Source organism: Ptiloglossa arizonensis, chromosome 13 (genome assembly GCF_051014685.1).
Source record: "Ptiloglossa arizonensis isolate GNS036 chromosome 13, iyPtiAriz1_principal, whole genome shotgun sequence".
NCBI lineage: Eukaryota > Metazoa > Arthropoda > Insecta > Hymenoptera > Colletidae > Ptiloglossa > Ptiloglossa arizonensis.
In genome coordinates, this window is record NC_135060.1 from 5922048 (window position 1) to 5947718 (window position 25671).

At 38.1% G+C, this 25671-nt stretch overlaps 2 protein-coding genes across 2 annotated transcripts in view; one reads left to right on the plus strand and one right to left on the minus strand.

Moving 5' to 3' along the window:
- The window catches only part of Grd (GABA-gated ion channel), a 66088-nt gene extending 47855 nt beyond the window's left edge, over positions 1 to 18233 (minus strand). The window contains exon 1 of the mRNA XM_076325095.1: positions 17894 to 18233. The gene's annotated coding sequence lies outside the window, so the exon portion shown is untranslated. The remainder of the gene's footprint in view (positions 1 to 17893) is intronic.
- Positions 866 to 7010, plus strand: LOC143153644 (uncharacterized). The gene is made up of 5 exons (XM_076325063.1): positions 866 to 1012; positions 2102 to 2310; positions 3652 to 3980; positions 5261 to 5509; positions 6721 to 7010. The coding sequence occupies exons 1-5, from the start codon at positions 866 to 868 to the stop codon at positions 7008 to 7010; spliced, it is 1224 nt and encodes a 407-aa protein (XP_076181178.1).
- Positions 18234 to 25671: the final 7438 nt, after the last annotated feature.

Genomic DNA, 25671 nt, shown 5'->3' on the forward strand with positions numbered 1-25671 from the left:
TACAATTTCGATTTAAATACGGAAGCGTACTGAAGTTGGTAGCTTTGCCTCGTGACGTAAAATTTAAAAAAAAAAGACAACAAAAATGCCAGGCAACGCGTTTCAATAAATGGCAATTTATTGGTGATTTCAATAGAATTCAAGATATTTTAATTAAATTTGTGGTTTGGAGAAATATCTATTCGAATACCGTTTCACACTTCATTTATGAATAATGAGACAAATTTGACATTAACTTTGACGTCGTTCTACATACCCGAAGGTAACTTCTGTCTCGTTCATTTTATCGTAGTATTCGTTTCAGTTTACTTTTATTAACGATTATTGCAAATAAATATCCTTTAATATCTTTAATTTCTATTTACACCACTCTTTCCGGGGTCTGTACATCACCGATAATTAATTTTCGTAAAAAGTTTTGAATCCTCCACGGATATTGTAATTTCGGACCGTACCTGGGCACATTGGGTCCTCTAGAATCGATCGATTTTTTTATCTAGGATCGCGTAAAAAACTGTGTCCAATTCTTCCGAAATTCTTCCCTGTTTTACAAACTCAATTTCAACTATACAAACTCTCGAGTTCTTAAGTCTTTGATACCTTCGGAAAGTCCAATAACGAAAAGTCGTTTATTCCTTGGAAGACTCGGTGTATCTGTGGTGGGTTATTCGTGATAACGGGTGAGAGTATAAAATATATAAAATGTACACACACTAGGAAGTAGCCGTCAGGTTAAGTACAGTCTGTGTACGTTACACCTCGAAATACGTTTCGTTCGCACATTAAGGTGTACACGTCGTTTCTTTTTTTATAACGCAGGTGCAGAAAATTGAAACTTGCAAACGGTTCCAGTTTTAGAGACAATATGGCACATCCTTCGAATCCACGATTAATGAATCGTGTCCTCGAAGCAGTGGAACATCTATGCGGGGCTAAAGGATCGACCGCTCGAGACATCCTCGATTTCTTACGAGAAACATCGAGAAGCACGTCGCGAAACCTAACGATGCAGGTGACAAAGCCGTATTTGTAAATATAAATTAATATCGTACGAGTCATAGTACAACTATTTCTTCTTTATCTCGTTACCTTATTGTTTCACAATCTGTCGCATTTTTTTTCTTTGGTTTTACAATATTCATTTCAAATGTTTGGTTCGCACTACACGATTTATGCAACGTCATCGACGTTGCACGACTTCGTATCTCACGATTAACAATCGGTCCGTTCTCAAGATTCTTTTAACCGTTTTAACCATCAGGATAGTTAGTTGCTTCGAAATATCTAGCTCTTTCGTTTGATAGTTTCCCTAAATTTTTGGGAATCTTTTCAAGAAAACGTTCTGCACAATCTTCGAACCATATTTTTATGAATTTCTTCGTTTCGTACATTTATTTTACGAAACACCGGCTGCTAATTTATAAGATTCCAGACACCATATCGCAGACGGTTGCCAAACAATTCGAAGTGTTCCAGGAACTTTCGAAAGTGTTTTGGCAATCGATGGACGAAGCTGTGAGCTGGCATCCTTGCCCGAGGAAGCCTCTTAGAACATTCTCTTTCATACTTACAATTAGAACACTGAAAGCCTGCACGAGCTTAGAATCTTTCTCACATGAAGCTTTGTTAGCGGGGAAAGCTTGCATATATTTCTGGAACGAGTACCGATACCCTCAAACGCTCTCAGGACATTGTACAGTGTGGGCGAAAATTCGTGGTTTCGACTGGAGCTGGAGCTGCTTGTCGAATTTAACTCTATTCGAATATTCGTACGCTTCGATTATTCAAATATTCGAATACTCAATTATTCCATAACGATATTCGAATACTCAAGTACTTGATAACGATATTCGAATACTCAATTAATCCATAACGATATTCGAATACTCAATTACTCGATAACGATATTCGAAAACACCCAATTGTTCGAAGTTTACTCGTTCAAGTTTACTTCATCGAATCGTTCGAAGCTTATCCACTAACGAAATATAAAATCTGTTTACCCGCGGTCTCTTAAAACGAAATAAAAGGATTCGCGAACACGTAAACGGGGATCGTGGGTAGAGCTCCGTTTCTCGTTTTACGCGGGATCAATTTTTAGGTTCAGCGGGCTCTGAAGCACGCAGTAAACGCCGGACTCCTGCGGCAACGAAGCGGTCGTTACAAGCTACTGTTCACGTTAAATCCGGCATCGGCCAGGCAGGCCGCTATCGAGAGTAACAACGAAAGAACGCTGAAAGGAATGATGATGTTGGACACGGAGAAACCAACCGTCAGGAGGACCAGCTCCGATAGCAGAGAGGGGAACAGGTAGGCGTTTGTACTTTAATTGCGCTTCAACGCACCCGGAAACTTTTCACGGGACACGAAACTACGATCCAATTAATATCCAACGGATAATACAGTTATGGGAGTCTCCCTCCTTCGAAAATTACCTTAACAGCAGACATTAAGGCCGATGTTAACCGACCTGTCCAAGGGCTCGCTAAAAAACGGGCCGAGCACTCGAATACCTCGAGTGGCTCGGTTATTCGATCGATTCCGGAATAAATCCAGCAACTCGAATAAATTCGAACGATCGAAAAACAGAATCGGAACGTTTCAACGATACTCGATCGTCCGATACGGTAGCTTTTCGAACAGTGATCCGCGGACCTACGGTGAAGCCGGTAATAATATTTTTTCGGTTACTTTTATACTTTCGATATTGATCGTTCACTCGGCAGACGATGGAGTTGATTGTTTTCTTAAATCGAGGCCGAAGTTTTCTTCTTTTTTTTCTTTCGTTCTTCTTTGATAGTAAAACAACACCTCGCGTTTGAGAAATCGCGAGAAACGGTGTAGCTTCGCGTTAAAACCACTTTTCACAGTGATATTATTATGATGAATCACTTATTTAACCGCTTTACGTCCCTGAAAATACAGTTCGGGAGTAGTTGGCAAACATTTCACGCGGAACTTGCAGACTCTGCGAGTAATATGGGAGCAATTATACTTCACGAGTTGAACGGTAACGTTTGTGCAAAATGCAGCGTGTTTGTAGTGCACTTAAGAGAAGCTTATAATTTTGTACCGGCCCCTGATACTTCTGTCCCTGCGATTTTTAGCATACTTTTCACCGTAAATTCGATCAATTTCGTTAAACGATCGTGCGATCGAAACGTTCGCTGTGTTCTTGCTCGTTGCTCGGAAACGAAATTAATTGTTAAGATTCAAGAATTGACGTCAAACGGTTCATGAAATTGTCAACAGAATTTTGATATCTTCCACAAATTTAGTTTCTTATCACCATTGGATCTTCGTCCTTCTTGTATAATTTATCACTGGTTCGTCGTACGAAGAATTCTATAATTGAATCGATTGTAATTCAGTGAATTTCATTCCCAAGAATATCAATTCTAGATTGAGATTAAATTTTTCGACATTTATCGTTATTACTTGTATATGTTGCGAAACATAAAAATTTTTGACAGTAGAACATGATTCGTTACGTGAAACGGGAACTAATCGAAACAGTATAATTAAATAATTGAACAGTTTTCGAAATGCATTATTCGGTAACTAAATTAAATATACGAAGCCCTACGATATACGAATCGGAGTAACATCGAACGTGCCCTTCGTTACCGTCCAATAATTTAATCTCCGTAGAGGGAAAGGGAAACGGAAGAGCCAACACCGCGATAGAAAGCGCAAACGAGGCCGGAGTCGTCAGAAAAGACGGAGACGTCGAAGCGGATCCTCAAAGGAGGACGTATCTTTGGAGCACATAGGAAAGGTGCGCAATCTGAAGTACAAAGAGAAAGGGGAGAGAGATCGGTCACCGCGACGCAGGATCTCCGACAGCAGGTTGAAAGCTGATATCGGGAACGCGTCGTCGTCACCGTCCAATCGTAAAAGGGGCAAGGTGAAGTCGAGAGATCAGGAATACTATTCCGATTTATCGGATAACAGCGACTACGACGATCGAAAGACCAGAGGTAAGATATACAAGTGTGTAGTAGCCCGATCAAGGTCATCCACGCGGTTACAATTTCTTTCCTATTCTACAAGGTGTCTTAAAACTCGATGATCCGGGTACGTACGGTTTGCGTACGTACGGTAACTCGTAAAAATAACGAACAAGGTAAACCTTATCCGGTAGAGTCTACCTTGGATCCATTATTGTATCGATGAAACGATCTTCAGGGCGAGGAGAATTTTGATAAAACTTAGCAGCGAGGAAAAGATCTTGGAAGGCAATCTGATGGTAATTTCAGATAGAAACATCGATTTTCGTTTTTTTTTCTCTTCTTCTTCTTTTCTTCTCATTCTCTCGAACGGTATCGAAAACATTATCTTTGAAAGATTGTAGCAAAGCTCGAGAAACTTTCAAGTTGTTTCCCATCGTGTGATATCAAGTTGCTTGAAATGTGAATATTTTGGAAAAAAGATATTTATTTAACGGTGAATCGTCGTCGGCTGGAAATATCGAATGTTTTCATTCTTCGAGGAGAGAACCGAGATCGGTTCTTTGAACATGTTTATCGATAGTTTGCTTCGATGGATACCGTACCTAGCTAATGTTTAGGTCATCGATGTTAAAACACGCTGTATAATTCAAAACGGTCCGTATAAGGAGACCCAGAACCCTCGAGATTCACGAAAGAGTGGTTCTATTCTTCCGGTGGAATACTAGCAATTTAGAGAACAAACTGAGCGGTATTTATCGACGGTATTTACTGTACCTTGACACAGAACAAGGCTGAATTACTCGTCTGAAAATCGTCGTCCAAAAGGTGTCTGGATACTCTTGGCAACTCGATGGATTTCTTTATACGGACTCGTTAAAAATAAAAAAAAAAAAGAAACGCGACAAAGGACAAAACTAAAGTTCTCCGAATGTACGCTTCGTAACGTTATCATTGAACGTTTGTATTTTGTAGCTTATCCAAATGGAATATTAGCTTTTCTTTTTATATTTCTTCTTGTTTAATTTATCTTGTTTTCTTCTTCTTCTTCTTCTTCTTCTTCTTCTTCTTCTTCTTCTTCTTCTGGTTTAATTTATCTTCTTTTATTCTTCTCCTTTCTCGTTGTCGACTGACAAGGTTAATCGTGGCAAACATGTTCCTCGATTTCGTTTACAAATAAATGTACGAACGACCAAGAGGACACCACGGTTCGCAATCCGCTATTTATCGATTTCCTCGATTGTTAGATATAAGAAGTCGGGAATTATGGAAAGTCTTATTTGTTACGAAAGGAACGAAACTGTTTCCAGGAAGGAGGAAAACACCGGCGCGTCAAGAAGTTAAGTACAACGAGAACGGGAAATCGTGCAGAAGATCTGCTTCTCGTAATCGTAGCCCGCAAAGACAGCAGTCGCAGCAATTGCAGCCGAAACATTCGCGCGACGATGTGAAAAGCAATAAAACGGACTCGGATGATCGCGGGAACGTCGATCGTAACGACGTGCCCGATCAAGATACCGAGAAGGATCGCGAGCCGAATAATAGCGGAAGCAACAGCAGTTTGTAAAACGCTTTGTTTCTTTGACGTCTAAGAACGGTCCATTATAGATTAAATTTTTTGCGCGTTGTATCGACCGTATACCAACATTTTTTAACGTTTATAACATTCTATTTTTTTGTAACGGTATTTTATTCGTGTCTTTCCTATAAAACTTTACAAATACATCGATCAAACCGGACAAACTTGGTTCGATTCAATGATTTTTTATTTTCTCCAGTGGTAAATAAATATAATTCGATAAATTTTGCGATAAAAAAAAAAGTCGTTGAACGCAACTCCCGTCAGCTACGTTCGTTAAACTGCAAAATCTATCGGTGTTTAATTTTAATCTAAATTGCCGACGCACGTCGATAATTCATTTTTGAATTTCATATCGAATAACGTAGCGTACGTAGCTTCGAAAAATACGAAAAAAAAAAGAAAAAAAAACAGCACGATGTTGGTACCAGCCGTGTAAATTCGAACAAATGTTGTTTCTTCGTAATCTTTTGTCGTTTCGATTACGTTCGAAGCTTTGCGCGATATTGCGTTGAAAAATAAAAAAAAAAATAAAAAAATGAAGCACGACGAAGGCATGTTTCGCATAAATTCAAACCGGTACGAACTGTTTTGTAATCCCTTGTCGCTTCGATTACGTTTAAATCGTTGCGCGATATTGGTTATTAAAAAGGATCCGATAACCGAGGAAATACGCGTCTAAGAAAATTAATGTCGTTAACTTTCTCAAGGGAATGGTTTCTCCCGTTATTTTGGTCAATAATCGCGCGAACGAGACCAATTTTTAATTCGGGCAAAGATTTTGTACAATATTGGGTAGTCGATTCTTGAAAAAAAAAACGAAAAGCAAGTATCGTGTGAAAATTGATTCAAACAACGATGACTCGTAAATGATTATCTGGAATTGCTAAACTCCGACGACGAATGTATCAACGAAAAGAATCGTTTACATTTTTCTATATAAAAAATTATCGTACACTCCACTCTTGGATCGCGAAACTTTGGAAAACTTCCAACTTTGGGAAACATTGATAAGAAGATTTATTCAAAATTATTCGAACAATCCTAAACGCGATACTTTTATAGACCAGTTGCAAGGTTATCTTGTTTAAGTCCAACTTTCGAAAAGATCGACATAAAAATTCATCGAAAATTATTCGAATTGTACACGATACTTTTATAAACCAGCTACTACGTTTTCTCGTTTAATAGATCCGAACGATACTCGATGTTCGAATTGTACCAACACTACAACAAATACCAACGAATACATCTTACAAACACAAACGACAATTCGGTTCAATATCTATTTAATACCCCGACATGCCTCACGTGCTTGGGAATTGATACATATTGGGATTAATGAGAATGTTTTTGGGTCGATCCCATCGCTACCTACTAAAGAAACATTATTGGAGTTTAAAGCCGACGAGATGTTACATCGAAACGGATTATCCTTCACTGTGGCAAATACTCCGAATCCCGAAATAACCACCAATTAAATCGAACCGTGGTTGAAAATTTCAATAATCGCAACATTGTTCGCGCAATATTGTTTTTAAAAGATACAAATACTCGTTGAACCGATTTTTAGTTACTCGTGTACGATTGAAATGCCTGCAAACGTAAACGGGATCGTTCGTACGTTGTCTTTCGAGTTATACGAAAAAAGAATTATAGTAATCGTGACGTATGCTCGCGAGAAAATATACGTACACTCTCGTCTCGCGAGACACGTTCGAAATGATCACGATACGGAACCGATGAACCTCTTCGGTAAACTTTACGATACGATCGGTAAAAAAATAGCTCAATGATCTCCGCGCAAAGGAACGGAGTGATACATCACTGATAGAACGAATGGAACAAGGAAGCTCCTTACGGCGTGCCGCGTGCACTTTTCGCTAGGTGAAAAGGACCTTACACACGGCGGGGGGTTATACGATCGGGAAAGCCATCCTTTAAGAGGATTTTTCTAACTCGTATCCGACGGAAGCCTCGAAGCAAAATATTTTTCAACGTAGCCGCACGGCTAAAGCTTTCTGCTGTTTATCGGTTTAGCCAATGGCGTTTTCCCTGTCGCGAAACTTCTCCAACGACACGTAACGCGCGGCTTTCGTTGCGCTCTTTACTCGCGAATATCACGTACAGCTCTCCGAGACAATTTTCACGCGCGGTGTAAACCATCCTCGAGGAGTATGCACTCGAACAAATTTGTGGACACGTTTACTCGACGATTTCAACATTTACGACGTTATCGGAAGATTCGTGTGTATTTAACGGCAACGATAACCACAAGAGAAGCAGCAGAAATAATAACGATAGTAGCAGGAGTAGCAACCAAAATAACAACGATAATATTAGCTTGTTGGAAAAGTCATTTAGTTTTTTTTTTTCGTGAAAAAGAAACACGATTTTTTTACAGCGTGTAAACATTCCGTTAAATTATACATCCTCCGTTTTGGAAAACGAAATCACTTATCAAGTATCCTAATATTTATTACCACTTTGTAGATACTTCGTCCAAGCCGCGAGTGCAACGAGTCGCGTTTCCAAAGATTCTCGAGATCGCGAAAAATTTTCCTCGCGATGTCTCGAAACGCTCCTGAAAAAAGGGGTTCCTCGAGAAACGGGAACGTGTTCTAGACCGTTGTGGATTCTCGAGCACAATCGGCCAGTTGGAAACGCAAAACAGAATCGCGTAACGCTCAAGCGTTGGAAAAATCGCCCTATGATAATCTCGCTCTCGGGGAACCGCTGTGGTGAATATCCTGTAAACGGAGAAAAAAAGAAAAAAAAAAGAGAAGCGAGAAATGAAAAGCTACTGCAACTCGGTAGACCATTACCGCGTCCGGTGCAAAGATGAGAGCACCACCGACTCCCCCTCTCGAGCAATACTTTATTTGTCGATCAACAACGAGCAACTCTTGTTTCTTCTGGCGGCCCTCTATTTCACGACTTCGATGCTTCCTTCGAGCCAACTTTTCACGTTTCCCTCGATCCTCGATAAGATCCTTTTTGTATTTTTTTTCTCTCTCTCTCTCTCTCTTTTTCGTTTCACCGCTTGCAACCGAGCTCGATTAAATGCCCACGGAAATTGCACTTTCGCGGATCTCGGTCTTAACGTTCAACAGCGGAAAGAGTGGGGATCGAGCGATTGTATTTAGCGCGCGAAACACGGATATTGTTACGGAGATGTAATTGTTCTCCGAGTGAACGGGATCTTCCAACGTGATGGTATCGCTGACCAATTGACTCGAATTAACGTTTCTGGGGAAATTTTTTTTACCGATATCGCTTCAGAGAGTGCGTTTACTCGCAATATATATATACACGAAGTGTTCCTTGTCGAAGATTCGTGGATGTCGCTTGTATATGTTACATTTACGATAGAAAAAGAATAGGATGGGAAATCTATTGTAATTTTTCGAGAAAAAAAAAAGAAAGTTATACATAGGTATCATTTTTGTACTCTAGCTGAAATTTATTTAGAACCCTCTGTTTCCCTATCATTTTAAAATTATAAAGATGAAAAATTAATCGTCTTGTTTGTTTCTTATACAGGGAAGATATTAAAGTACTTTGTACATTTTTTTCTTGTCTTTTCGTTTGTAAAATTCTGCTCGTACATTTTTATAGAACGTTCTAATTAATGGAAAATTTGAAAAGACTGCTACAGGATTTAATTTCAATTTTACGGTCAATGAAAGCCTCGCAGTTTTTTACTTTCTACTATAGAACCCACTGGTACTTTTAATTGATCAAGTTATAAGTTTAGGTGGTTAATAAAATTACCAAGAGTGCCTATGAAATGAAATTAAGCCACTGAAAACACTGAGATAGTTTCCCAATATATCGATAAAACATTTGAAAATAGTGAAAAATTTATCGCCGTAATCAAACCTTCTATAAGGATACATATAACAATAAAATTTTTACTACGCGAAAGATTGATGCTTGAAATATGATTTCGCTCCACGATATTCACACTGATGCGACATTAGTCTTCAAGATAATACTTTTACATCGAAATTTCCATTCAACGTTAAGAATTTTAATCGCGTTACGTATCAACGAACAGTTGCACGCAATAACAATTGTTTGTATTTCGTTTTGATCATTGTTTGGACAATAAGTGTCGAACAGTCACACTTATCGAATACTGAATTATTCTTCGATCGATACAATCGAATTTCGCTATTTATTCGTATAAGGTGTAAACAAAATATTTCTCACGGCTTTCACAGATAAAATGTACGTGTTCGTGTCGATGGAGATATCCTAGGAAGAAACCTGCCACAAAATTTACTTCAACTTACGAGAGTTAATTATTTTTACGTATTCGGTTCGACAAAAGGTCGAAACTTCAACAAATGTTAACTGTTACGGTCCAGAAGATAAAAAAGAATCTCACCAGTTTCAAGTTTCGTCCATGAGCAAGCTTCGAATACAATAAACTTGTTTACCAAAATGGCTAACAACTATGCCGGAAGTTTGAAGCTTCCGACGTGTTCCGAATTTGTTTCCACTCCAAATGTTTGTTTCTCGGCTATTTTTTCGTACACACGGAATCAAATATGACGAACAGAGATTCGGGTCGAACTCTATCGCGCGTAAAATGACGTTAAATTACACGTAACGTCGGATCATTTTCGATTTTGCATGTTTATCGAAATATCGCTCGTTGGTAACGTTCTGTTACGAATCACGTTTAAATCAGGTAAAAGCACCGATAACACCGTGAAACTCGGCGACTTTCTATAAATCCTCGACATCGGGGCTTTCACGCGATTAGATTTATCGTCGCTGTTAAACTGATATCTCGACCCATATAGACGTCAAACTATTGGTATTTATTCAATGCGTCTTCGACCTTGCTACTTTCAGCCAATGCTTCGCCAAGGGACGATTTTCTATTCTGGAAATATTTATCAACGATAAAGAATAACGCGCGGTTCAATTTCGTAGAAAATCAACGATTTGATACCGTTTCTTACAAATATCTTTCATAATTATTCGAGCTGCTGCTTTATCAGAGTTTTACCAATAGATCGGCGAGGATCTCCCGAAGAAAATAAATCGAGAAACCATCTAGCTCGGATTACTTTTAATTAAACATACGTAAAACGAATTACTTCGAAATTCCAAAAAAAAAGCTTCACCCATACGTTAATAATATTGTAAAGATGTAATAAAAAATAGATAAATTTTATTTTCATTAGCGGATGAAATTCGATCACAGCTAAGTGTCTCCGGTGACTCTCGTCTGGGATCATCGGCGAGCCGAGTCATTGAAAAGAGAAAAAACGTAGACAGTGACGGAGATGATTTCGTTACTCGAATTCGTTGCAAAAATTATCGCTCGAAAACGGAAATTACCGTACAGCGATAACTACGAGAATTATTCATTATTGGTTTGTTTCGTTACGGTTTGGTGATGTTTATAGTTTGATGGACACTAAAATTTATGAAATCGATGCGCTTGACGTTACAATCTGGCCAACGAATACGAGTGGTGGATCGAAATAGCACTAAATTGTTCTATTGACCGAGATTTTCTTGAATGGAATTCGAATTTTGATAGAACTACATAACGAAGGTGGTAAAGAATTTATGATTCCACGGGCGTGGAAAGTGTCGGGAATGAAACATGGACTAGGATTATTGTTTTGGATTTTCCTCGACTCCGACCAAATGTCGCTTTGAAAGACCAGGCGTCTGGTCACCAAATGTTTGGAAATACATTTATCAGAGACCTGCAGAATCCGTGACGAATTGCCCTTCAACAATACAAACGAAGCATTCACCTTTGAAAAACACCCGGCATTCAGAATTAAACTATACGAATATAGAAATTATATAGTCAACCCGTACAGCCTCAGTGTCCTATTTATGGAATATTTGGGAAAAATATTTTCCACTGCTATTAAAATTTCTTCTGGTATCGTAATTTTTAAGCCACGGTGTTCAAAGTCGAATAGAGATCACTGCTGTTTTTCTCGTAAATTATAACACGTTACGTAAATTAAAGTATAATATATTAACGGGTTAAGACATTATATAGATAGAATACATTGCGTGCTCGTTGCGTGAGCAGAATATTCGTGTTTTCTTTAATAATTCCTGTTACAATCTATATTTTCGACGAAGTAAAGGGAGTTACGTAAACCGGACGAAAATTACTTTAAAAAATGAGCAAATTGACAATTTTTGTTCGTTTTTGTTCTTACGTGTGTGGAGCATTATTTTTATTGTATACGATGCGTGAAAATGGGTTTTTACTTGACAAGTTATGTTCCAGTTGTACATGAAAGACTGGCGCCTCTGAGGCGCGAGTTTATTCATACTCTGCCAGTTGTAGAGTGGAGAGAAGAATTTAGAGCCATGTAGTGCTCGCAAAGAGTAAAACGAAAAAAAAAAAAAAAAAAAGAAAAAAAAACAAGCCCAATTAAAATAGGTATGCAAGTCAACCTTGTCGACGTAATATGCTATTTCCCTCTCTGGTAACGCGTTTAACATTTTTCCTTATTCGTCAAATGTTGTACCAAGAAATGAAAGATGATCACTAGTTTCAGCAGATCTCTATTATTCTCCTTTTCGTTTTCATGTTCCCAGTCGTGGAATTAAATAGTCATCGATACAGATTTTTCGCACAGAAACGTCGAATAAGATTTTTATTGATTATTTTAGTTAGGTCGCTCGTTGGTTCAAAAGATGTGTCGTGTGTCGAACTTTTATCTCTCAAGGGGAATCTACGATCGTGTAGAATCTAAGGGGATGATTATAAACAAATCCTGATTTCTTTAGGTAAATTTAGGTAGATTTAAATAGATTTGTTAAACGATCTTAGGTTCAGATGAGTTTCGAGGCAATACGAACTATGAAACATCGACTCGAGCTGGATAATTTTAATCAATTATGAATGAAATGTCTTCGATCGGTTACAGGTTGCTTTTACAGTGCAGCGTGGGTAATTGTCAAGTAACTCGTTCCTGACGTCGACGCGTTAACTTTAATATCGAGTTAACACCCCGCTACACGGTGCATCGGTGCTTTGCATAAAATTTCATGCACGGAATAAATATCGAATTAATTGAACCACGAACGTGGACAATTCTTTGACAGCGATAATTGCATCGTTAAGTTGCATCGGAAGTTACGCTCGTTCGGCACGACGAAGTGTAAAATTAATGAAGTGTGCTGGCAATTAACGCGTCGCGTCACCGATGTCTGTTTCAGTTATTGTTGCTAATTAATCGAGCGGTCTTCTCGCTGTTCGATTATCGCAATACGATAAACACGCCGATATAAGATTACTTATTCATTTACTCGAGGGAATTCTATAGAAATTTCGAATTATTGAATTTGTTCGAGGTAATATTCGTTTTAATTTACTGTGAAAAATTTTAGTTTTTCAATTCTTCAACGTGAGAAACTGGAACTATTGAATCGTATATAACAACGATGCGTACGCTTGGAAATATAGCTTTTATACGTCAAATTAATTTGAAATTAGTAATATTGTTCTTTGCCAATATTCTTGTAACGGTAACCGTCTAATGAAAAATTATTCGCAAAAATTTATAAAAGATTCCAATCGGTCCGATTATCGTTTGAAATTCTTTGCGTTACATTAGAACACGATCGTGGACACATTTTCGATCGATTTGTTAAAAATAAAGCGGAACGTTTAATAATTTCAACGCTGTCGCTTTTTGGCGTATCGTGTAATAAAGATAGAGGTTGCATGAAACGTTAGGGTCGCAATTTGTCTCACAGAGTGGTGGTTTCACTATTAGGTGGGAGTTTTCCCTTGCCGGTGTCTCCTTAGAACGTGGAATTAAACATGAAGTTTCACGAAGAGTTGCTAAGTGGCCGATAAAAATCTCGTTTGCCTCGTTTTGAATAGCTTGAAATTCATGTCGCGTTCCGTGTTGTTTACTCGAAAATAATGTCGCGATTCACATTATTTTCTCATGGCCGAAAGAAGCTTTCACGGTGGCGCGCAGCTCGGTCCCGAGTATCCGGTGGCTTCGTTTCATTCAAAATTAAGAAATCAAGTAGTCCCTTGAGACGAACCTGTCTGTCTTTAAATTGAAATTTCAAAGTCTTCGTTAGTTGGGATCGACGATATAAGTGTTCCCCCCTCGTTCATTTATAATCCAATCTCAGTAAGAAAAATACAATTATGTAAAAGTCGTCCGAGCGGCTTCATTGATCGATGTCTTTTCTTACGGGTCTCTTTAAGGAATTTCCCATATTTTGCGGTTCGTTTGACGCTTTTTTCTTACGAAATAGTATTCGCTGAAGTTCGTCGTAGCGATCACCAAGATTTTTGAAATACCTCCACTGGTTCGTTAAAAACGAAAGCATTTCAAACATTTTGAAATGGTTCTTTTTCTTTGCCAGGGAAGATTGACCGTAAGATTCGTAACAGTTTGAAAATTGTAGTCCGATCTCTCGCGAGAGGTAACGCTACGATACGATTTTTTCATTTGTTCTTTAAACGCGAAATTGTCGGGACACCTTCGACGAAAGTAATTTCACGTCAAGGTGTCACGTCGAATCGTCCTGGGTCCTCGAGTAATATTCGCTGCCGCGAAGTTTCGTTCGGGGCGCTTCCGTTTCGATCGGTGCGCTTTAATTTCGCAGACTTAAATACAACATCTCCGGTGGGTCAACGAGAAATTGCATTACACGCTCGTGAACACAAGACGCATCGTTTGGCCCCAACGATCCTCCAGAAAACGAAATCTGCCGGCGTTGACAAGGCCTCCCCCGCGCCGTGAAAATGTCGCGGTAAATAACGATACCGACTTTCTTCCCGCCGTTTCAAAGGAGAACTCGAGTTTATCGCGATACCGGAGTGGCTTTTGTGTTTTCGCGATAGATGTTACACAGCTTACACACCACCCGCGACAGAACTGGAATACATTCCAAACGAAATCGTAGAAGCTTGTCACGAAAATACGTCACAGTTGCAACTACTTCGTTGAACAAATTTTTTCTGGCTATACAATTTAATCGAATTCGATACTGTATACTATATTTGTAATACCTTTGTACCGTTATAATTTCACGGAAGAAATTTTTAATTTTGTTCCTGAATTTCATAGCGGTTGTACAATTTAATCGAATTCGATACTGTATGTTACGTTTGTAATATTTTTGTATCGTTATGTTTTCGTGGAGCAATTAACGTAGATATACATCGAGTTTTCGATCAATTGTATACCATAATTTTCCAATGAAAATCGTACAAAGAGAATTGTCAATAACAGGATCTCTGTTTGTTGAGAAAATCTCGTACACTTAGCTGACACCTTGTTGTCGTAATTATCACTTTTGTCCATGATTATTCACAATGTCATGGTTTGTCATTTATAAATTCTGCTACCTCATTCGTTATCGAGTTGAATTATTAGTATTGATGAAGCTACTGCGATAAAACTGTACAATGAATACTGTCACACATCCGACTCGTTGTTACGCGAAGAATAATTTAACAATGAAGGCAGTTCGGTGAACGCAAATAATATTATGTAAAATTAATGAGCCAACCGAATCACATTCCATGAAATCTTTTCTCTTTCATTCTGCACGGAGTAATCGAAACTAAATATATAGTTTCGTGTTTAGAATAATTTCAACGTGTAAAAAGCAATTGTAATTTTAATGTTTTAACTGTGTCTCCGCTGAAATTCTCGTAATTTTTTTTTTTTTATTGAACTGTATTCACTGCGGTGAAATCTTACAAGTGAACGGCGATCTGATGTCCCTTAATTGAACTGTACGGAAACAGAAAGTTCGGCAAGCATCGTCGATGTGTTGCGAGTGAAAAGTGCACTTTTAAACTGATTGCCAAAGGGGCAAACGGAATACCTCCGACCTAATTCTTGACAATACAGGAAAGATCTCCCGGTGGAAAGCGCAACTTTTATAATAAAACTTTCTAATCAGTCCGCGAATAACTCGTACCTTGGCTTCATTCGGTAGAAATCAGAATGTTATGTATATCTTTTTTACGCTTTGCCAATAATCGAGTTCATTGAAAGGATTGCCTGAATGAAGGATAGAAATGGTTGGGAAAGAGGAAACGTGACAAGTTTCGTCGGTCGATTAAACTTTCAATGGGTAAAGTAAATTCAACTTTGTAAGTGCGTAACTATTACGTCAATTTAATCTACGAATATAATTTGTCGTTAAATTCATTTATCGAAAATCTTTCCTATTGAATTAAGAGTATCGAGAAGAAACCGTAATATCCTTAGGGTAGACGTAAAAAGAAAAATTGTCTCGGTACCTTTCGATTCTTAGTTGATTGAATTTTGTTAACACAAGTCGCGAGAAACCATTTTCAGAGCAACTATCTGCGAAAGAATTTTTCTAAATTTAGCCAACGAAATAGGAAAGATCACCAAGAAGAAGTATCGTAATTATGTTTAGAATTAATCTCTACTGTTGCAAACGTTTGCAAACGTTTGCAAACGAAGAAATATCAAATGTTTTCTCAAACGATTGAATTTGTAACATTCAAGACGAGCTTTCACGGATAATCGTTCATCGTATCGAATCGTTTCGTTAAAGTAATTCTCCACTTCGTTTAGTTTCATTTACAATAATTTCGTTCCGCATGAAAACGAATCGTGGCCAATTACAATTAACCATGGGTTTTTATTCTTCGAGCTTTGATCCATGTACGTGAACAAAATCTACATAATACAAGCACGATTCAGTGTATTTAATAGTATATTCCTCGTTAACAACACGTGGCTGGAAATAAAACCAATTAACGATCGTCGTAAGCGAATTTGTGCAATGTCACAGCGCACGGAGGATCGTTACGTAAATTTTTTAGAGAAGCGGGTAATAATTTCTTGCTACGTGAGTTATTAAACGCGCAACACGAAGGTATCGTCCATGGACAAATTCATAAAACAGTTTATCTATCTTTTTCTTCGGTCCCGGCGACGATGTGTAACGAGAGAAGAAGGCGCGAATTTATTTCCCCCTGGTGAATTATCGTCATTGCATCGAAGGACGATAAGTCGCGAAGGGAATTTCTTCGCAGTACCTAAGTGGCACTTTTTTTTCACATAACGAAACGTCTTCACTCGCAGCGCGATAAATCTCGCGCCATTTTAAAGAAAACTAAAGGGATCCTTTCCTTTTTTTTTCCCCCTTTATCGAAATGCATTCGTTTTCTCGTATCTTCGGCGTTCTGGGAATTCCGCGCCAATTCTTAAAGTCGACTTCTCTCGAATTGGGTATCGTCTCGTACGCTCAACCGAGATGTAAAATATTTTTTTTTTTATTGGAACTCGAGACAAAATATCAAAAAGTGTGACGAAATTAATACGACAACCCAAGAAAGATCACATTCCTGCGGATAAAATACTTTCTTATCTACGTAAATATACGTTACAATGTTCTAATTAATATTTTGTACAATCGACGTTAGCTGGATTTAACGTATTACGTAGTTTGGGCATACTTATCAATTTGAACGTGTACATTTAATATTGTCACTTTCGTGCCATATTTTAATTAACTGATACCTGTCGATAAATATGTTTGTAATATATTACAATAGGTACTCGTAAGATAAACTCAAGTGATTTTTGCTTAAATCGTACAAAATTTCTCAAAGTTATTTGAAAATTATTTAAATGGAACAATTTTTCGAAACCACCACGTTCACTTGTTTCGTAAACATTTATTTCACATTCTTAAATCACCAGATTACCAATAAGTCGAACGTACAGTAAATATTCTGTATTTTTCTTTTTGTTCTCAATCCCCTTCAAAGACTTATCGATAAACGATTCGTAAACATTGAAAGTGTCGAAAGAAATAAACATTTTTCCAAGTTTGCATTAGAATCCATATCGTATACCGATAATTTTATAGAATTTTAAAACCGTCACTCTCCAATATTTCATCAAATTCAATGGTTTAACTATCAATAATCTCGTACCATTCGAAGCAGTTTCATTGCCAAAAGTTTTCCCGAATTTGAAAGACTCCGCTACCACCAGCCGCGTAAAATTTTGACGATTTCACGACCGAAAAATTGTACAGCTTACCAACAATTTCACTTAAAAATAATTTTCTAGAATAAACACAACTTCACTACCAGAGACGTTGCGAACAATTTCGTTAATTTCACTTCCGAAAATAGCGCGCACGATTTCAACGATTACACTTCCGACAAGTTTGACCAAAAATTGAACCAGAAACGACTCGTTTGGAAAACGACTGACATCCAAGAGACGTACAACGAGCGAATAATCATTAACAAACCGCGTTGGTATCTACTCCACGGATTACGAGGCAATAGTTGAACCATCGAATTTCGTAAACCGTGACGTTTCCACTGACTCACCGATTACTGAACTTCTTCCATCGGTGACGTTCGAACGGTCCCTTCATCTCACGGTCACGAGAACGAAATCGTGCACGCGGACGAAGTCGTCGAGATCCTTCCGATCGATCGCATCGTGAAATCGTAGGGTAATCGTCGGGCTCGGTACGTCTACGCGTGTGAATCGTGACAACGCGCGCGGTATCGCCGAATAAAGGGAGAGAGAGAGAGAGAAAAAAAGAAAAAAAAAAGAACTTTGCTCACTGTTGGTTGACACAAACTTTTCAAAGACACGAGAAGCACGTGGCGAAGCCACGACGCGTACTGGCTGCTTCGTACAGGACAGCTGACGAAGGGTGGCAACTCCGCACTTGCCACCCTGCGCTTTCCCTCTTTCTCTCGTACTCTGCGTTCTCTTCTTCGCGCTTTCTGTTCGTCCCACCCCTCTCACCCTTCTGTCGTTACCCCACCACAAACTGCCACCACTTTTTAAGAACTTGGTCAAACACATAGGTTCGTCGAGGACCATAGTTCTTCTTAGCACCAACGATTCGATATCAAACGTTCCTTGCCAATTGTCGCGACGAACAATTTTCATTGGCCCTCGTAAAGGAGGAGCTTTCGTTTCTAGCGGCTCGTTCGGAGAGTCATTTCGTTTCATAAAATGGAGAGTGTATAATTTAATAAAATATTTACGCACTCGGAAAATATCGTGTTTCATTTTCACCCGAAAGAACGAAACGACTTCCCGAACGTTTAAAAATTTTTAGAAAAATATTCAAAAATTGAAAAATCTACCGACCGACTATTTGCCAATCGAGTCGCTAAGATGTGTCATAGTACTTTTTTTTGTACAGTGGAAAAACGACAAAAGTTATCGAACCACCTAGTTCAGTCTTCCTAGAAAACACCGGTACGTTACGTGCGAGTCCATTCTGATAAATTCACTCAGACAAATTTAATTAGGCGCGTGAGAGCAGCGTGGTGCTGAGATACCACTTCGAGGAGTACGCGACGCCAACGATAAATCAAATACTCGTCCTCCCTAATTTTGCTCCACAACCAACATAAATTTTGTTAGAAAGAGTACTATCGTGACAGGAACGACGAAAGCTAAATCCGAGGATTGAATCGTAAAATGGATCTAATTTAATCGAAGAACAGGAAAGATGATATTGGCAGTGAAAACCGGTGGTGGATTGTTAGAAAGTGAAATTTACAAAGATAACAATGATTGATAGGGGTTCGCTCGAACAGGTTAAAAATTTAGGATACCGACTTGGCACAACTAGTACGCTGCGTATACGAGAGACGCGTAGCCAATGGAACATTTAATCTTCTCGATGAGGTGTTCTATAAATTTAAATAAAAGTAAAGAAATTTCGATAACGGTAGATTTTTAGAAATAAATTCGAGTGCACGATAAATGCGATAAAATTGTAAAGACCCGAAAGGATTCTTTAGGGAGAAAGAAAGATCGATCTTGGTAAAAATTGCTAACCGTACTGCATCGAACTTTTTAATTAATCTTTCATAAGGTCTGTGATTAAGCAAAAATTACTCGACAATAGCCACATCTACTTTGTATCGTTCTTAAACAGTGATCGATTTTTCTTTTCATCGATAATAGTTATTCGTGCTTCGCAAATGTTCGATCTGTAACCTCAACTGCCAAGAAAGTTACCAATTACGAAGAACGTTCGTTGAGCTCGCGTTTCCCCCATGAATAGTGTCCGAAACGTTGAAAATCGTACGCCATTGTAAAGGTTCAACTCTTTCGTGAAAATGAGTTAATTTCCAAAATGATCCATCAACCGGTCTTTGTTTGGTAAACGGTCGAAACGAAGCCCGGACTGACAAGGAAGAAAGTGTTTGTTTCATCAGGACAATGCACACACATCAACAGTTGCGACAACCACAATTCATGAAATTGGTTTTCAATTTATACACCGCACGCCCCATATTCGGTTGATACGGTTCTGTCAGATTTCTGGCTATTTCCTAAACTAAAAAATTCCTCGCTGGGGGTAAATTTTCATCGAACGAGAACGCGACAAATGCAACGAAAAGTTATTTCGCAAATCTCGATGAATCGGAGTAGAAAAAGGGCTGCAACGACGTTGCAACGTCTTTGGACCGAATGCATCGATTTTATAGAAAATTATACCAAAGTACGAGGGAAAGGCGAAAATTATTTTTCGTCTATTTTGAAAAACGAAATCACTTTCCGAATCGACCCAATGGAAACTATTTTTCACAGGCGGTGAAAGTCGAAAAGAAAAGAAATTATTTGTCAGCGTATAATTTATCCCGGAATAAAGTCGAAATGTCTGAATTTCTGTCCAGAGAATTGTCGACGAAACGTAGCTATCTTTTGGAAAATGTATCGCGAAACGATAGCTATTGAATTTGTACGATAGAAACGGAGTGAAACTGGCACAAATTGCAAGTAAGGAGGCAACAAGTGGCGGTAACTGAAGGAGTGCGGCGCTATAATTAGAACAGTCGAATTTTGTTTCGCTAATGGTAAGAAATTGAGTTTGCAACAACTCGTATCTATTACCAACTGGTATTGATCGATGAAAAAATTATCCGTTCAAAGCTATATCCGTATTCGGATCTGATGCAAACGTAACGATAATTTCATAAAATACGTAACTTCCACAGATATATAATCGAATTCGAACGTGATTTTTTTGCAAAGGTAACGCGACTGTTACATCGAATATTAAAATTCTATTAAAAATCAATCCTATCGAAATCGTGCACGCTCCTCGTTGTTTAGTTCAAGAGCTAATATTTCGTATCGTGTGCTTAGAAATGAACGAAATTAATCGAACTTGTACGAGACAAATCTTGAATTTGTATCCAGGACCCTCTCGCGAGGCGCTCCAGACGCGGAGCGTTCAATTTGATTAAAAACTATGCCTCGTGAAACTGTCATGACGTTCGTGTGCGAAGTAATCGAAGTCAGTATAGCCTGAATTCATTCCAGGGGAAGAGATTTCGCGGTGAGAGATCCATTGTTGACAGTGCATTAGCAGTCTCCTGCGGTGCTACGGCACTCCATTCAACCCCGGAGTTTTCTCGATACCCACTCGACAATGGGATTATCGATACCAAGCCTTGAACGGAAGTTATTAGAATCCGACAAACCTTGTTGGAAGTGAGAACGGTGTGCAAGGTATGAGAAAAATAGAAGAAAAACAATTTCCAAACTGAAACGTACCGCTGATTCTCGGGCTAAAAATTCCGATCGATTACTGTTCGATGATACTGGAAAATTACCAAAGACTATGGTTTTTGGACACAGAATACGCGCAAAGTTTGTTCAAGGATCAATTACGCGTATTATTTTATACGTTTCACGACGATTTCGATTCGAGTTCGATTATCGGTACGCGTTCTCACGATTTTTCATCCGTTTATTTTCTTCTCTACGGAATAATAGAAAAAAATAGGGATCAACGTTTCCATGAAATTTATTTATTCAACGTGTGTCGATCGTGCCGATGTTCTTACGCGAAACCCCATTGTGGTTTTTGTTACGAAGGAGGGAAGCCGATCCGAGGGAGCCCTTGACGACGATATTTAACAATTTCGTTAAAAGAGTGCAAAAGTGGTCGTCGCAAAAGGACGCTTAAGAAAAGGGTTATCGAAGAACGGTAGAGAAAAAGGATATCAGCGATTTTAGCCGATGATAACCACATCATCAATGAACTAACGTTGAAGTTCTTCTCTCGTTAATTAGCTTTTGATGTTCTTATGTCGGAATTCAGTCGTTGAACTTTCGACACGTTGATATATATTTTATTGTTCGTTGGCTATTGTAGTATCGTAATTTTAGCATAGAGTAGGTTTAGGAAAAGCTTCAAGGGGGGACATCGCTCCGAGACGCTTAGGTATATTTCGTATAATTTTTTTTAAGTATTACTTTGGTAAAGAATTTTCCATTCTTCTAACAAACGTTCCTTCGATTCCGTGATTGCTCTTGTAGCTGTTGTACGAATGTTACGATCCAATTGATCCTATAAATTCTCAATTGGATTTAAATTCGACGATTGAGAAGGAGGGTGCAACACTTTCGAACACTTGTGTAATAAACATTCCTACATACAATTCTTGATTTGTGTTTAGGATCGAAGAATTGAAAAATTTGCAAATCTTTTAACAACGATATCAAATATTCCACGAAGAAAATAAAAAACGTTCTTTCTCTCTCCTTTCGATACATTTGTCAACTCCACGATTGACTCCAGCTACTGTGACAATGATTTCGAAAATGTACGAGTAAAATGCCATACAAGACTGTAAGAACGTTCGTAACGTAGACCTTGTGACACGCAACTGTAGGCATAAATTGTATAACTACAGTTGACTCAGCAATTGTAGAGGCAATTGTGGAATCTATTGTAAGAGTTTTATTAGCGCCTCGACGGTCTATAATTTCGTAACGGAAATTTTTCACAAACAATTTTCGAATGCTGATATATACCTACTAGAAGTACCGTTCGGATCGTAATAACCAAATGACGAGTAACTGGTTCTATTTTGAATGTTAAACGCGCGAGTGGCGGATAATGACGAACCACGCTGGTAAATAAGATGAAAAATGTGATTTTTACGTGCAGAAAAATACAGAAATGCGCGACGAGTCACTTTCAAATGTCACTTTCGTAACGGTTTTAGGAGCAAAATTAAGTTTCGAAAGAGTGTTGTTCGTCTAATTTGATTTCGTAGCGTAAGTTTTTCTCAAATTCGTAGATTCGTACTTAATCGGTGAGTGGGGTTGATTCAACGTGAAAAGCTAAGTACGGATCAATTTCTATGGTTAAGTAGAGAATTGTCCAAGTTAGTCTTGCGAATGTTTGAACAAACAAGAGTTTCATCGTTGAATAATAGGCAAGGTTTCATTAGTCACCGCTGTAACGTTAAAATGTACGAGGCGATTCGACGCAATGTGACATCGAGCAAAATGATCGTAGAAGTTGGGGAAAGGGTCGTTTATGGTTTTCATCTTCGTGATGCATCGTGTCCAGGGTTTCCAGTGACGATGAGAAACGATGGCGTGATATTTCCGGTAGAGATCGAACGCTGAACATTCGATGACCCTCCTACATACGTACAAGCATTAGCGTTGTTCGAATACTCGGTGGTAGGTTCGTACAGGACGAAATTCGAATAAAATTTCATCGAATAAAATTCGTCCAACGTTTCATCGAATCGAGCCGAGTACAGGACGAAATTCGAATAAAATTTCATCGAATAAAATTCTCGTATCGAACGCGAAACATTCCATGCCCAAATGTTTCGATTTAAAATCTGATTATCAACTCGATAACGGATGTTTTCGTGAGACGATGCTTCTAAAACCGAGGCCCTCCTCGAAGCAACAGCAAGATTTCAAGGAATCGGTAATTTAATACGGAAATCGATCTCAGGTCTTGCCCCTCGTTATCGTATTTCGTGATCGTTCCGAAAGAAGTACAGGCTCGAGCTAGTTTCCTTCTCCTCCTCCTTCGTTAGCAAGTTAATGGTAGATTTAACTGCAAAATCGCGAGATGTAATTTCGGATCGCGTCCGAGAAAGTTCGTCAACGTACAACACTCTCGATCCTCGCCTATTTAATCGTTGAAAGTTTTCTCACCTCTCGTGGAATCGAGCGATTTTTCAATTGCAATGTTCGCAGACAAAAGAACGAAAATTCGTGCGACATCGAACGCTACAGAAAATGTCTTGAATAAAATAATTTTACTTCCGTATAGTTATCGATACTACCAACTGATACACACTAATATTTTATATATTTCAAATATGTAAAACTACTTTATCTATACGAGAATAGGAGAAATGACTTGAATTATAATAATTTTACTTCTGTACAATTATCGGTACTACCAACTGGTTACTAATATTAAGTTGTTCGATATGTTTCATCGAACGACAAAACTTATCGAACAATCTGTTACTACTATTATTGTTGATAGAAATCACTATTGGTAATATTAAACACGTTCAATTTAAATCTGATATTTTCCAAGGAAAATATGAAAAACGCAAATTACGTGTCAAAATTGATTCGGGTATAACATTTCAAGAACCAGATAAACCCCAACGGATGCTAAAAGGCGGGGATATCTTTTCCTTATCGGCTAGAGGGAACGTCTCAGGGATTCATTTACGATTTCGAAGGAATCGCTCAAGAACTTCTCGATGTCGATGCAAAAAATCGTTCCCTTGATAATGCGTTTTATGTGTTTTCGCTGCTGTCGATAATACCCGATTGAAAGAAGCTCGGTTATTTTTAAAGAAAGTAAAACGCCCTTCTTACGAACGTGTACCGGGTCTTCTCGTTTTTTTTAAGTTTCTTTGGCGAAATAATTATAAGAAATAAAATATCCCCCAAAATGGACACGTGTACAAATGTTTCGGAAGAATGTTACTTCTAATATGCAAATAACAGATCTGTGGAATTTACGAATTTTAACAAATTAAGAACAATGTCCAATCGAATGTATCTCACTCGTAAAAAATGCTCCGATAGAAAGTAATTACCCGGAAAATTGTATCAACGATATTGTATGCAATTGTATTGTATCGCAATGACAATTCGAAACGAAATATGAGAAACAGATTATTTGAAATATATAATACTACTTTATCTGTAGGAGAATTTTTTGATAAAAGTTAACGGTACGACGGCAAGGAATATAAAAAACGGTGCAAATTTTACAAAAAGAATGAGAGGAATATTTCTGAACATAAAAGAATACAACTGTAACGAAACATACGTGGTATAGAAGTGGATCGCAATTTAACTTAATATTAAAATTATTAACGAAGAATGAATTTTTGATTGTTCGTTATGCGATAAAAAGCAGCAGATTCAACGAGATAGCAAATTGTTACAAGAACGATACAATTTATCGTAGCCTTTGTAAAATTTACAGACGGTGGATTAACACGTTATTTAAATAGTAGGGCAATCGACATCGCATTGTAATCGGGAATGGAAAATCGCAATAAAATCACCACTGTCCGTAAGAAAATTAAACATCGTGCACAAAGTTGTCCTCGTTCGAACAAATGGTGTCTATCTGTATCGATGCAAAAATTTTTCGACGAAACTCATTGCTCTCAAAAATAAAAAGAACATTGATCCAGTAGAACGTTTACGTATTGTAATTCGTGTAACCTTAACGGTCTTTGAAGCAACTTAAAATTTTGAACAATTATCGAAGAAGTTGGCGAACATATACCAAATTCTTCGAATTCTTACTACACATAATCCTACCAGTATCGGCTCACACTTCACTAAACTCGTAGCAACTTGTTAACGATATTAAAGCTACCCCTGCGTCGAGATCACTTACTACGTTCTTCGTAATTACTTTCAACCCGGACAAATTTTCGAAATGTTTACTACCCTGCCGTGAAAAGTCGATCGAGTTTCTATCAAGAAAATGAAATTCCTTCGAGATATAAACATTTTAGAATTCCGAAGAACAAAATAAATGTTTTCATCATTAACCGATAAAACAAGTATCTTTCTCTCTTAATTCTAACACGTCAGTGTTCTCTCCATAGTGGTTGACCTTCGTCAAGAAACCCGATGTAGAGAAATATCATTTAAACGAAAATACGACCAGTTTCTCGGCATCGGTTTATCAATGGTTTTCCATATACAATATTCTGATTCACTCGTGATACTTTCAAAGAATGCTCTTCCTGTAAAAGTTTAAGATTTCATCAATTTCCACACGTTTTTCACAACGCTCGAAAAGAAAGAAAGAGAGAGA